We start from the raw sequence: 11,992 nt of genomic DNA, 5'->3' as shown, positions 1-11,992 counted from the left end.
GCTTTATTTGACAACTTGTGGACTGTTCAACTGCAACACCCGCAGACTGCAATGATAGAGCTTGGAATAGCCAGGACAATTTTTAATATAACTCCGACTGGATTCGTCTGAAAGAAGAAAGTCATATACACCTAGGATGCTTCGAGGGTGAGTAAAACACAAGCCAATTTTCATTTTTGGGTGAACTAACCCTTTAAATGTACTTTCGCTAACAGCCTGTTTCGATTTAAGGGTCAGAGAGGGTGGAAAAGGACAAATAAATTGCAAATAAATGAAACCGTTATTAATGTAATAAGAAACCTTGACTAACATTATAAATGGACCTCAGGGAAGAAAATCAAGTTTGAACAAAAAGTTTTGACCCCTTTAAGTTCTAGGAAACTACATAGAAATCTAAAATTCTTAGAAACCTTCTATTAAAAACACATCATTACCCAGGTGACGAAAAGGCATGTTTTGTGGAGCATGTTTAACAGATTTGACAGAATTCATTAATACCAGGGGTATGGGCTGTAGTTTGTCACTGAGCTGCTGCACTCCTGCTTTGACAGTGTTTAGTGTATGTGTGAGTCTCTCCAGGCCATCTTTAGCTGCATCACAATGCTGCTGCTCCTGCTGCAAGTCATGCTCACAGTCCTGCAGGATCTGTCGGACACTGAACAATCAAAAAGAGAATTAGAGAGCTAACCGATGACAATAAAGTTATTATATCATGCCATTGAGAAAATGTAATGGTTAGACCAGAGCATTCAGTCACAATAACAGAGCGTGTCAAGTGATACCGCAGTATTCATACAACATAGACAATGTCTGCTCTCACCTTGAGAATTCAGTTTCTCGTGAGTATTTTACATCCTGATACTGAGTCTGTGACATACTCCTCTCTTCCTTCAGTTCAAGCAGCATTCTCTCATTTTCAGCCTTCATTTTCTCCAAATGTTCCTGTGTCTCTCCCTGAGAGATAAACCTGTCCACTATTTCCTATTATAAGAGATATCATGAATAAACATTGCTCAACACAAGAACTTCTTACCTGAACATAAAGAATCTATATACATTTAAAACAATTTAAAGGTGGTAAATTAAAAAAAAAGAGTACTCTTTATGGGTTTAATCCTGTAAAGCCTGTCATATAAAACAATCTTTTTTTTTTTTTTAAATAGAAGTTTATTGAAGATTTAGACAAAATATTAAATTAAGTTTGTTGATGTGTTTTTGCTGTGTATCATATTTGATACATCAGGCTGTTATGGCTCATATAGTATGATATAGTGAGAATATGGAGGTCATATTTAAGGAGGAAAAACACCTCAGTTTTATTTAGAGGCAATTTAGTGCATTCCTGATATTTATATGGCAAAAAATTCTGACAGCTCGTAATGTACAGTAAACCAATTAGATCTTTATAACAGTATAACAGACTACTTACATAAAATGATATAAATATTAGCTTTCAGTCTGTTTCTCCCAATGATATGTCTTAGTGGGAAGTCGTGGCCTAATGGTTAGAGAGTTGGACTCGTAACCCAAAGGTTGCGGGTTCGAGTCTCGTACTGGCATGGATTGTAGGTGGGGGGAGTGAATGTACAGCACTCTCTCCCACCACCGCCGCAGCAAAATTGGCTGCCCACTGCTCCGGGTGTGTGTTCACTGCTGTGTGTGTGCACTTTGGATGGGTTAAATGCAGAGCACTAATTCCAAGTATGGGTCACCATTCTTGGCCACATGTCACGTCACTTAGTAAGATGTTATTCAAATGCTTAGTTTTATGTTAAAAGCTCTTTAGTTTTAAAACATAATGCAATACAATACAATCCTCAAAAGCCTAATGGGTCATATTTGTTACTCCCATTTTAACATGATTTTTCAAAAAAAAAAAGAAAAAAAAGTGCTGTATGGAAGTTAACCTAAGTTGCATCAAGTGTTCATTGTAAAATATTACTATCAATATAAAAAAGTTTTGATCATGTTGATAAGTTTGTATATCAAATATATGATACAGTAGACTTCATAGGGTTAATACTGTCTGCCCTCACCTGTGAGTCTGTGACTCCAGTGGCCTCTTTGGCGTGCTGGAAAGCTTCCTCAAAAGTAGAGATGGATTCTTCTTCTTCCTCTCCTACTGTGGTGGGAGTGCGCGGGGCCTCACTGCTCAGCTCATCAGGGTTCATGGACACCCACTGGGGCTGGATGTGTCAGATGGGGGAGAGACGGTTGGTTAAACTTGACAAAAACGATCTAAGAGACTTACTTTTGGCCGAACAGAGAAGGCAAAAATAAATGTTGAAAAAGATATACCGGTATATACTTATAATTATTAAAGGTAGTAAAAAACAGTATTTTAACCAATATTTGGGTTGTGAGCTTAAGCAACATGCTATCACCATCAATTGCGAGAACTGCAGTCTCCTGTGCACTTCACATGAGAAGCGCTTTGAGTATAACACATATTTTTATGCTATTAGAGTATTGCATTGCTAGCTGTATTATAGTTGCTGTAGATATAATTGCAGCAGATGATGCTCACTCTTCTCTTCATCCTCTCTGCCTGATCCATCCTCTCCTCCGCCTGCTTTTTGTAGCGGGAGAGGATTTTCTCTCTTTCTCTGCGCTCTCGGTACACCTGCTCCTCCTGAAGCTGCAGCTCAGCCTGAAAACACACACACACACACATTACTATCAGCATCATATTTGGATGACCTTTACTTTGGCATACTTACACATATGCTTTATTATCTCATTACATTTTTCAATTATTCATTAAATGCTTTGTCTTTACCTTGGCTGCATCCTTGAACAGGAGAACGTTGTTGTTCATGACCTGTAGGTCTCTGAGCACTTGTGTCTGCCAATAGACCTCTGTCTCCATCTTGTCCAGCTGAGGTTGAAATGTAAGACTCTCTTCCTGAAGAAACAGAACAGAGTATAATTAGAAACGTCAATGGGATTGGTAAGATGTTTTAATGTTTTTGAAAGTCTCTTATGCTTACCAAGGCTGCATTTATTTGATCAAAAATACAGTAAAAACGGTAAATGATATTGTAACATATTTAAATAATTGCATAAATAATTGGTTTCTTTTTTCCCATTACCTTTATGAGGTATCGTGCTTTATACACAACATTGTGGGTTTATTGTGCTGTGTCTTTAGCTGCTCCGATACCTGTAGGTGCTCCTTCAGCTTGCTGTATCCTCGCGTTATGTGCACTGCTTCATGGTATTTCAGCTGTGATTTCTCCAAACTGTTTTCCAGAATGCGCAGTTTCTGTACAACAGGTACACAATAATAATATCTTGGACAAATATTTTTTAAGATTCATCAATATTCATTCAAAAAGACAATTTCTACCTTTTCCTCCTCTCCTTTCTGGGTGTCAGGCAAAGGACTACTGTTCTGTGGCTTAAATATCAGGAACTTCAAGTCCTCTAAATGCTGCCTCTGTGTCTGAGTGGTGTGTTTCATAGCATTCTGCTTCTTCATTTGATCACACACCTGCTTCTTCAGCACCGTCTGAGCTGCCTGCACAACAAAGACCTCTGTCAATAGTGAGGAGAGTCTAAAACAACTTTCTGGACCACAAATTATATGCAGGTGATTATGTAACTATGAGCTATTTACCGGGCTCTTGCCAGCAGTGAATTTTTTTTATTTTTTATTTTTAATTTGAAGTAAATAACTGAAATAGATAACTGAAATAAAAACACTGTACAAAACATTACATTTTTATATTTTATTTTTTATTTCACTTTTTATTTGTAGTAAGAAATGTACTGTCCAAAACATTCAGTTATTGTTTCATAAATATTCCACATATTTGTAATTTGATTTTTTAAGTACTTCTTGAATCATCCACACATTGATTTCCATAAAGAAATGTCTCAACCAAAAAATGAAAATGTGCTTAAAATTTACCCACCTTCAGGCAATCCAAGATGTAGATGAGTTTGTTTGGCTAGATTTGGAGAAATTTACCATTACAGTACATCACTTGCTCACCAGTGGATCCTCTGCAGTGAATGGGTGCCGTCAGAATGAGAGTCTAAATTCACAAGTAATCCACATGACTCCAGTCCATCAATTAACACCTAATGAAATAAAAAGCTGTTTGTAAGAAACAAATTTATCATTAAGGTATTTTAAATTTAAACTGTCACGTCTGGCCAAAATATGAGTCCATAATCCATAACTCATTCTCCAGTGGAAAAGTCTTATCACATCAACATCTGCCAACACCTGCTTTGGAATGTTTTTTTTTCTTCTTTTAAATGGTGCTTGATCTTTGAATATTTCTCTCCTGATTCAGATGAGACAATTTTTTACTGGGGAAAGCAATATTATAGATAGAGGACTCGTATTTTAGCCAGAAGAAAGTTTGAAGTTAAAAATGTCTTGATGGATTTATCACAAACACACAGCTTTTTACTGCGGACTGGAGTCATATGGATTACTTGTGGATTATTGTGATGTTTTTATCAGCTGTTTGGACTCTCATTCTGACGGCACCCATTCACTGCAGAGGATCCATTGGTGAGCAAGTGATGTACTGTTAAATTTCTGTTCTGACGAAGAAACAACCTTGGATGGCATACATTTACATTTTTGGGCGAACCATTTAACCTCACCTTTACAGACATGTTCCTGAAAGATTCTTTCTCCATCCCATGGCCTAGAAAAGCATCCTTGATAACTTGTTCATCTCCCTGGACACCATGACCAATGGATGCATCAATACATATCAATACATATGTTAAACCTATACTTTAAATGATGGCTTAATTGTAATATTACTTATGTGTTTTATGACCTCATGCTGTTTCTTGTGCAGGTTTGCATTCCCAAGTCTCAGCTGCAGGATAGTTTCTATGTTCTTGGCAGACTGAGAGTTTTCGATATGCGCTATCGAATAGTCTCCATCTAGTGGACAGTGGGGGGAAAAACAACCATTCATCGAGCAAAATGTGAAGTTGAGTGTAATGTCATGCAACATTAAATTTCTGTAAACAATTTTATTGAGCTCTTTGTTTCATTTAAAATTAATACAAAGGTATTAAACCGTTACAAAACCACTTCAATAACTCCAAGTTGACTGCTTGCATCCTCGAGAATAAATAATTAATGATGAAAATAATAATAAAACAATGGAAACATTACTCCACTAACGTTACTTCCGCAATTTAACCGCTTCAGCTTAAACGGTGAAATCCACAATAAAAACTTACTCAGAAGATGAATTTTTCTTTGGAGCTCCGAAATTTCATCATGGGTAGGGGGCTCGATGTCCTCTGAGACAGACGTGGCGGGCATTTTTATGAACATTTATTATATTGGTGTTTATAGATGGATTTCTTTCCCCACTATAGCCTTGCCCACAAGAGCCTCGTTTGTGTTGTCAACTGGTTGCCTAGTAACTGAACTAAGTATCGTTGTCTCATGAATATTAAGTTACGTACCATTACGCCCCGGAAAATAATACATTACGTTCTTGACCTAATTAATATTTATTAGTTCTTCCCAACGTCACAGAATTATTTACACTCCGCAACAAACAATACAAGTAGTAACACAAAAATGGCTACGTCAAATGGACGCACTGAAAAACACTGCAGAAACATATCAAAATTAAATTTCATTATATTCAAACGTTGTCAGGTATAAAAATGGTTATCATTAACTGTCATCAGGAGAATAGGCCTAACGCATTTAAAGTAATTCAGTAACAGAGACATTCAAAGGAAACTGAAAAAGATATTAGGACAGTTGTGCCTAGTCTAATAAAGCATAATGTATACAAATACAAACCCATGTAATAAGCAAAAACAAAAGTAACAAATATGTAACACTTTTGGCTGTAATGACTGGTATTACTCACTGGTGCCTGAGCTATAAAATCAGTGCAAGTATGGCAAATATCTCTATTTTTCTGTCCCTACACTTCTTTGTTTCTCTATAAATCTTTCCTTCTTTCCTTAGTCCACTGTTTTCACCCCCTCATTGGACTTCTTGAGGATGGAGAGCAGTCTCTCTGGCATGAAGTATGGTCTGTCCGCTGTGCCATCATTGCGTTCCAGATCCTCCACTGTTGGAATAATTTAGGTTGAGACAAAAAATAGCACGAATTAACATGAAACATGTGCCAAAAAGTATAAATGGCAACAATAGTAGCAGTGCCTTGAAAGCAAAAAAAGGCTTGAGATCTCAACAAAGAGAGAGTTCGATTTATTAAAGCACTGGGAGATCACATTACCAACATGCAAAGATTGAGAAAAGTGAAGCACAGAGGTAGAAAAAGAGGCAACAGAGTAGCAAACAGCGACAAATATCAGGCATTGAAAAGGTTGCAATCTGTCGATACAATAACCAGTCACAGCAGACCAAAATAGAAGGGTGTTACATTTTTTTTTCTTTCTTTGATTGATTCGTTTTTAAGTTGACTTGCTTTCGGTGGCACTTTTTAAATTTTTTGTTCATCTGCATCATACAATTATCAAATTAGGGCATAAAATTAACACAATTTTCAAATACATTTGCACAAATTCTTACAAAATGACATTGTTTTGGTCTTGGCTGGTATCACTGTAAACAGATGTTTTTTTGTTGTTGTTGCTGTAAACATAGTGATGCTGCAAAATCTTTTTGCATTCTTCAGTATGATTAAGACATTGATAAGTAACGATATTTAGGCACAAGTCAAGCACCTACATTACACTTTTATATGTCCTTACATTAAAACGTTCTACATAAAACACAAACACAGTCACATTCTACAAGTGCTATGTAGGCATATCTAATAGGGTTTAGGTTCACATAACCAGTTGTCAATCAAACAGCTCATACTTCGAGTACAAGCCTGTTTCTGTCCAATTTTGTGTCATGCCATTCATTATGACCAGTGATTATTGATTAAGAGACAGTTCTCAAAATTGATTGATTGAGTAAACATTATGACGCGAATGAAGGAGGTACTTTCCGATGTATACTAATGGCTTCTCAAAGCCACCAAAGTGCACCAGTTCCCAAATCAGTAGGCTTCTCTGAAACGTTTAACGACTCCACCTTCAGTTGTCCAGCTACTCCTGAGGGGTGAGCAGGGTCTCGCTCTCTTGAGGTCCGTTTTCTTGAGGCTTCGGTTCCTCTGGTTCCTGTTCTTGTTGGTTCTGGGCCTGTGGTGGTTCTGCTTGAGGTTGGGCCACCTGCTCCTCCTTGTCCTCAGCGTCCACCTCTTGGGGTCCGTTTTGTTTTGGGGTCACTTGTGGCGGTTCAGGCTCTTGCGTTGTAACCTGCTCTTCGGGTTTCTCCTCGTCGGCTGCGGGTGCCTCTGGAGGTTGTGTTTCTTGGGGCGGCACTTCAATGTGCATCTCCTGGTTTAGTGGTGTCTCTTCTTCCTGCTCCTGCTTTAGGACGCCCTGCTCTTTAAGCTGCACCTCTCCATTCTCCTGCAGCGGGATTTCCTCCTCGGCTTGCACCTGTACGACGGGTACATCGGCACGGTCCGTTTCCTCTGTGCTTTTTTCAATTGACAAAATCTGGTGCAGCTCGGGGGACATGAAAAACGGTTTGTCGGAGGAACCGTCATTTCTCTCCAGATCTTCACCTTGAGTTTTTTATTTGCGTGTGATGGTTATTTTGAAATGTTAGTGTTTTGACAAAGCACGTAGCGGAAAGGAGCACAAGGACATGATTGGACAAAATCATGTTGAAGAGAGAAAAAGAGAGAGAAAGAAGGAAATGGTTAGACATGAAGCAAGCCAAAAGCCCCTGTAAGCATTTGTGATATGCAGATATGTCAACAGTGAGTCCCACAAGTAAAATCCCAGTCATTTTCTCCATACAGAAATGCCTTAAAGACAAACCATGAGCTCTGAGGAAACAATGATATGTGCTTCTGTAGAAGCCATAAATGTGATTTCAAAAAACGTGTTTAATAGCCAATTGAGAATTACATAACCTATGTCCTGAAAAAGCTCCACCAATCAGATAAGCCGCTGTTACCATGGAAATGGCAATGAGCAGTGATTGCCCACTCCTATGAATCAGTGTGGATGACAAAATCGGTTTTCTCTACACTCTCAAAAAACATATGTATGGTATATATGGTTATATGATGGTATGGTATATAACTTATATGTATGGTATATATGTGACCCTGGACCACAAAGGGTCACAACCACAAACCAGTCATAAGGGTAAATTTTTCCGAAATTGAAATTTATGCATCATCTGAAAGCTGAATAAATAAGCTTTCCATTGATGTATGGTTTGGATAGGACAATATTTGTTAGGTAGGATGTTTGTTAGGATAGGACAATATTTGGCTGAGATACAACTATTTGAAAATCTGGAATCTGCAAAAAAAATCAAAATATTGAGAAAATCACCTTTAAATTGTCCAAATGAAGTCTTTAGCAATGCATATTACTAATCAAAAATTAAGTTTTAATATATTTACAGTAGGACATTTATAAAATATCTTAATGGAACATGATCTTTACTTAATATCCTAATGATTTTTGGCATAAAAGAAAAATCAATAATTTTGACCCATACAATGTATTTTTGGCTATTGCTACAAATATATCCCAGCGACATAAGACTGGTTTTGTGGTCCAGGGTCACATATGGTTATATATGATCTGGTATATAACATAAATGTGACCCTGGACCACAAATCCAGTCATACGGGTCAATTTTTTGAAATTGAGATTGAATAAATAAGCTTTCCATTGATGTAAGGTTTATTAGGATAGGACAATATTTGGCCGAGATACAACCAGAAGCAGCACTTTAGGCAGCTGAGTAGGAATTTTGCACATTTATTCTGGGCACCTGGAGGAAGCGAATCAAGATTCAAACGCACATAACAGACAGAAAGCAATGGATGAAGTATTCCATAATTACTTCCCAGTTATTTCTTTGATGTATTTTAGACTTTTTGGTTGTCAGTCAGCATGTAATATTTGCCAAACGTGAGATAGAATCAAGATCAAAATACATTTTAAGATAATTAAAAGAAATCTGAGCTGGAAACACTGAAGTAGTGAGACCTTTCAGCTTCTGATCCACATACTCCAATATGACCCTGATGACCTGAACGATGGCAAGAATGAGGGAACCAAATGCAAGAGAGCCAGTGTGATACCTGAAAAATAAGTGTGTGATATAGAGCATACAAAAATGTAATTTATTGCAAAGTGTGCTAAAAACTGGCAACTATTTCTCTCGTCACACACCTGAGGGCCCGTCCCAAAGAGTTGAAGACAGGGAAAGCTGGGATGTCGTCTGGCTTTTTGAAGGCCCAGTAGTAGGAGGCAAAGGCCCCTGCCAGTGTGACCTGGCCCAATGCTGTCACGAAGTTGGCACACCAGAAGAAGAGGAATAAATTATAGAACTGGAACAGAATCAGGTACTTGTGGTATAACGTCTCTCCTCCATAAAACGCAAACAGACACTCAGCATCAGGACATTCAGTGGTGATATTTGAGCTGTTGAAAGTCTGTGGAGAGAATCAAATCAATGCAACTCTATAAAATATATGCATTTATCGAGCATTGTTCTGCAAAATATGCTATAACTAGTAAGACATACACTACTGTTCAACATAATTCAATAAAAATTAGCATAAAAAGACACTAACCTCAGGGTTGCAGGTGTCTCTGGAATACATACATTCGGTTGTATTGAAAACCTTGTATACTGGCTCATTGGAGGTTGACAAAAACCTAATCAATAGTTAAGGATATCATGTTTCCGTGAAACCAAATTCACGTTATCAACATTTCAAACTACAGTGTTTAAGGTAATGATAAGGTAGTGATGCCTATGTCTATTTTTTATGATGTGATTGCATTATTTTCTTTAGGATACACGGCGGTGATGCCCCAGTATGCGATGACTAAAGACAGTAGGGCAAAGGTCAGCAGGGGGTAGAACAGTGATGACATCACATGACCGATGGCCCTGAAAAATAGATGTGGTTATTAGGACTTCCTGTCTAACACTCCCAGTTAACCTAATTATTATTTCATGACTTTAAGCCACAGTTAATCCATCACACTGAGGATAACACTGCTGTTTAGCTGCTAATGCTATTAGAGTACCTAAAGAAAGCAGTAATACGGAATATGAGACCAAACAACGCCAGCAACAAGTCTAAAAACACGGTTTGCTCTACAGTAAGAAAGTAGACTGACTTGCTGGCCTCTTTGATGAGAGCAATAGCAATGAGGAGCCTCTTCCTGAGGAAGATGAGGAGAAGGATGATGACCACTTCCACAATACACAGGATAATCACTGTGTGGCGATAAAAGAGGACAGGACACAGTAGAATGTAATGAAAATTAAAGGTGACAAAGAAAACAGGTACATATTGAGGTTCATTTAAGTGCACAAATTGATCACTTATTTACTGAATATGTATGTATACACTACCATTCAAAAGTTTGGGGCCAGTAATACTTTTAAAAAGAAATTACTATATTTATTTTTGCAAGGATGCATAAAATTAATCAAAGTGAAAAAAAAAAAGATTTCTAAAGGATCATGTGACACTGAAGACCGGAGTAGTGATGCTGAAAATTAAGTTTTGCCATTACTGGAATAAATGACATTTTAATATGTATTAAAATAGTAAACAATTATTTTAAATTGTAATAATATTTCAGAATATTACTGTTCTTAATGTAGTTTTGATCAAATACATGCAGCCTTATCGTACTTATCTTAAACTTTTGAATGGCCGTGCATTCATTTTTGTATTGCAAATAAGTGACATAACTGATATAAAAACTCACTGAAGGCAAGCCAGGTCTGCTGAATCTGTAAGTACACAGAAAAGTCTGTCTGTAGACCTAGATCCTTGATAGTGACGTCAGAACCTGCTTGTCCTTTCAGACTGGCGTACTGCATGTAACAATGGAAAATACCTGAAGAGAATGAGGAGAGGAGATAAACAGATGAAATATATACAAATTCTTTGTAATATTGCACTATTTTTCTGTAATACAGTGAAGTATGACATTACTACAATACAGTAATGGAAATCTTATGAAAATCATCATTGATGATGATGATGAGAGTTACAGTGAATAAAACGTCCAGGAGCAGACTTCAAGCTCTTGAAGCTAAATATATATATTTTTAATTAATTTTCTCTTGATTTTAGAGTATAAGTATAAATGTGTTAAGGTTAAACAGAAAAAGTAGACAGTGTTTGGTAATTAGGATAAACATGTACGAGAAACATAATGTTATTTGAGAGCTGTAGACAAGACAAGAACCCTTACCGTATCCAATAACAATGACGACCATAATGATCATAACCCAGACCATGACTCCAGCCAGACAGCGCAAGAGGAGAATAAACATCAGACTGACCAGCATGGCGATCACCAAGCCACTGAAACAGACCGCACAGAGATTTGATCAATGCAAGTGTAATTCATCTAGTAAACACTAGAACTCACAAACACTAAATCAGACTGCCATAACCAAACACTGAATGGAGAGGAAATAAAATGAACCTAGAATATCACATGCTTACAGCAGTATCCAGTGCCAGGACTGAGTATAGTCCTCGAAGATCCTCATAGCTACCGCCCGGGCCTCAACCACAACATTGGATTTCCTGCAAAAAATACGAATGTGCATTAAATATAATCAATATGATTATATTTCAATGTAACCACATGATATTCTAAATGATATTCAGCATTATTATATCCCATTATATTATCGTTACTTGAAAAAAAAAAATCTTTAACTGAAATAAAATTATTTCAGCAAGTTGCCAAGTTAAGCCAGTTTAAAGGGGTCATATGATGCGATTTAAATTTTTCCTTTCTCTTTGGAGTGTTACAAGCTCTCGTGGAGTCAACCACGCCTACCTAAAACGGCTCGTTCTAACACGCCCCCACATGTTTATACGTCACGATGTGGGAAGATTTGCATAACGCCGCCCAAATGTTCACGCAAAGAAAGAAGGCGTAACTTTTATTC

The 11,992-nt window shown here is 37.4% G+C and overlaps 2 protein-coding genes and 1 long non-coding RNA gene across 3 annotated transcripts in view; 1 reads left to right on the top strand and 2 right to left on the bottom strand.

The window, feature by feature from the left end:
• LOC107706693 (coiled-coil domain-containing protein 151-like) overlaps window positions 1-6,084 on the bottom strand; it is a 9,940-nt gene extending 3,856 nt beyond the window's left edge. Inside the window, exons 1-10 of the mRNA XM_016510495.1 lie at window positions 5,221-6,084; window positions 4,806-4,915; window positions 4,624-4,701; window positions 3,350-3,520; window positions 3,164-3,265; window positions 2,780-2,905; window positions 2,528-2,650; window positions 2,037-2,186; window positions 821-981; window positions 499-655 (exon numbers count right to left, since the gene is read on the bottom strand). Of these exons, the coding sequence (XP_016365981.1) occupies window positions 499-655; window positions 821-981; window positions 2,037-2,186; window positions 2,528-2,650; window positions 2,780-2,905; window positions 3,164-3,265; window positions 3,350-3,520; window positions 4,624-4,701; window positions 4,806-4,915; window positions 5,221-5,317 (1,275 nt within the window). The 5' untranslated portion in view covers window positions 5,318-6,084. The remainder of the gene's footprint in view (window positions 1-498; window positions 656-820; window positions 982-2,036; window positions 2,187-2,527; window positions 2,651-2,779; window positions 2,906-3,163; window positions 3,266-3,349; window positions 3,521-4,623; window positions 4,702-4,805; window positions 4,916-5,220) is intronic.
• Window positions 3,203-4,977, top strand: LOC107706695 (uncharacterized). The gene is made up of 3 exons (XR_001636174.1): window positions 3,203-3,276; window positions 3,379-3,592; window positions 4,827-4,977. It is a non-coding gene; the product is annotated as an uncharacterized LOC107706695 (long non-coding RNA).
• A 125-nt stretch (window positions 6,085-6,209) lies between the features above and the next one.
• The window catches only part of slc44a2 (solute carrier family 44 member 2 (CTL2 blood group)), an 11,776-nt gene continuing 5,993 nt past the window's right edge, over window positions 6,210-11,992 (bottom strand). Inside the window, exons 8-17 of the mRNA XM_016510375.1 lie at window positions 11,538-11,621; window positions 11,281-11,393; window positions 10,789-10,920; window positions 10,189-10,288; window positions 9,863-9,955; window positions 9,633-9,717; window positions 9,229-9,491; window positions 9,043-9,137; window positions 8,759-8,824; window positions 6,210-7,592 (exon numbers count right to left, since the gene is read on the bottom strand). Coding sequence (XP_016365861.1) covers window positions 7,069-7,592; window positions 8,759-8,824; window positions 9,043-9,137; window positions 9,229-9,491; window positions 9,633-9,717; window positions 9,863-9,955; window positions 10,189-10,288; window positions 10,789-10,920; window positions 11,281-11,393; window positions 11,538-11,621 — 1,555 coding nt within the window. The 3' untranslated portion in view covers window positions 6,210-7,068. The remainder of the gene's footprint in view (window positions 7,593-8,758; window positions 8,825-9,042; window positions 9,138-9,228; window positions 9,492-9,632; window positions 9,718-9,862; window positions 9,956-10,188; window positions 10,289-10,788; window positions 10,921-11,280; window positions 11,394-11,537; window positions 11,622-11,992) is intronic.

This window comes from Sinocyclocheilus rhinocerous, unplaced genomic scaffold, assembly GCF_001515625.1.
Source record: "Sinocyclocheilus rhinocerous isolate Xijiao unplaced genomic scaffold, SAMN03320098_v1.1 scaffold1285, whole genome shotgun sequence".
NCBI lineage: Eukaryota > Metazoa > Chordata > Actinopteri > Cypriniformes > Cyprinidae > Sinocyclocheilus > Sinocyclocheilus rhinocerous.
This window is presented reverse-complemented; position numbering and strand designations above follow the sequence as displayed.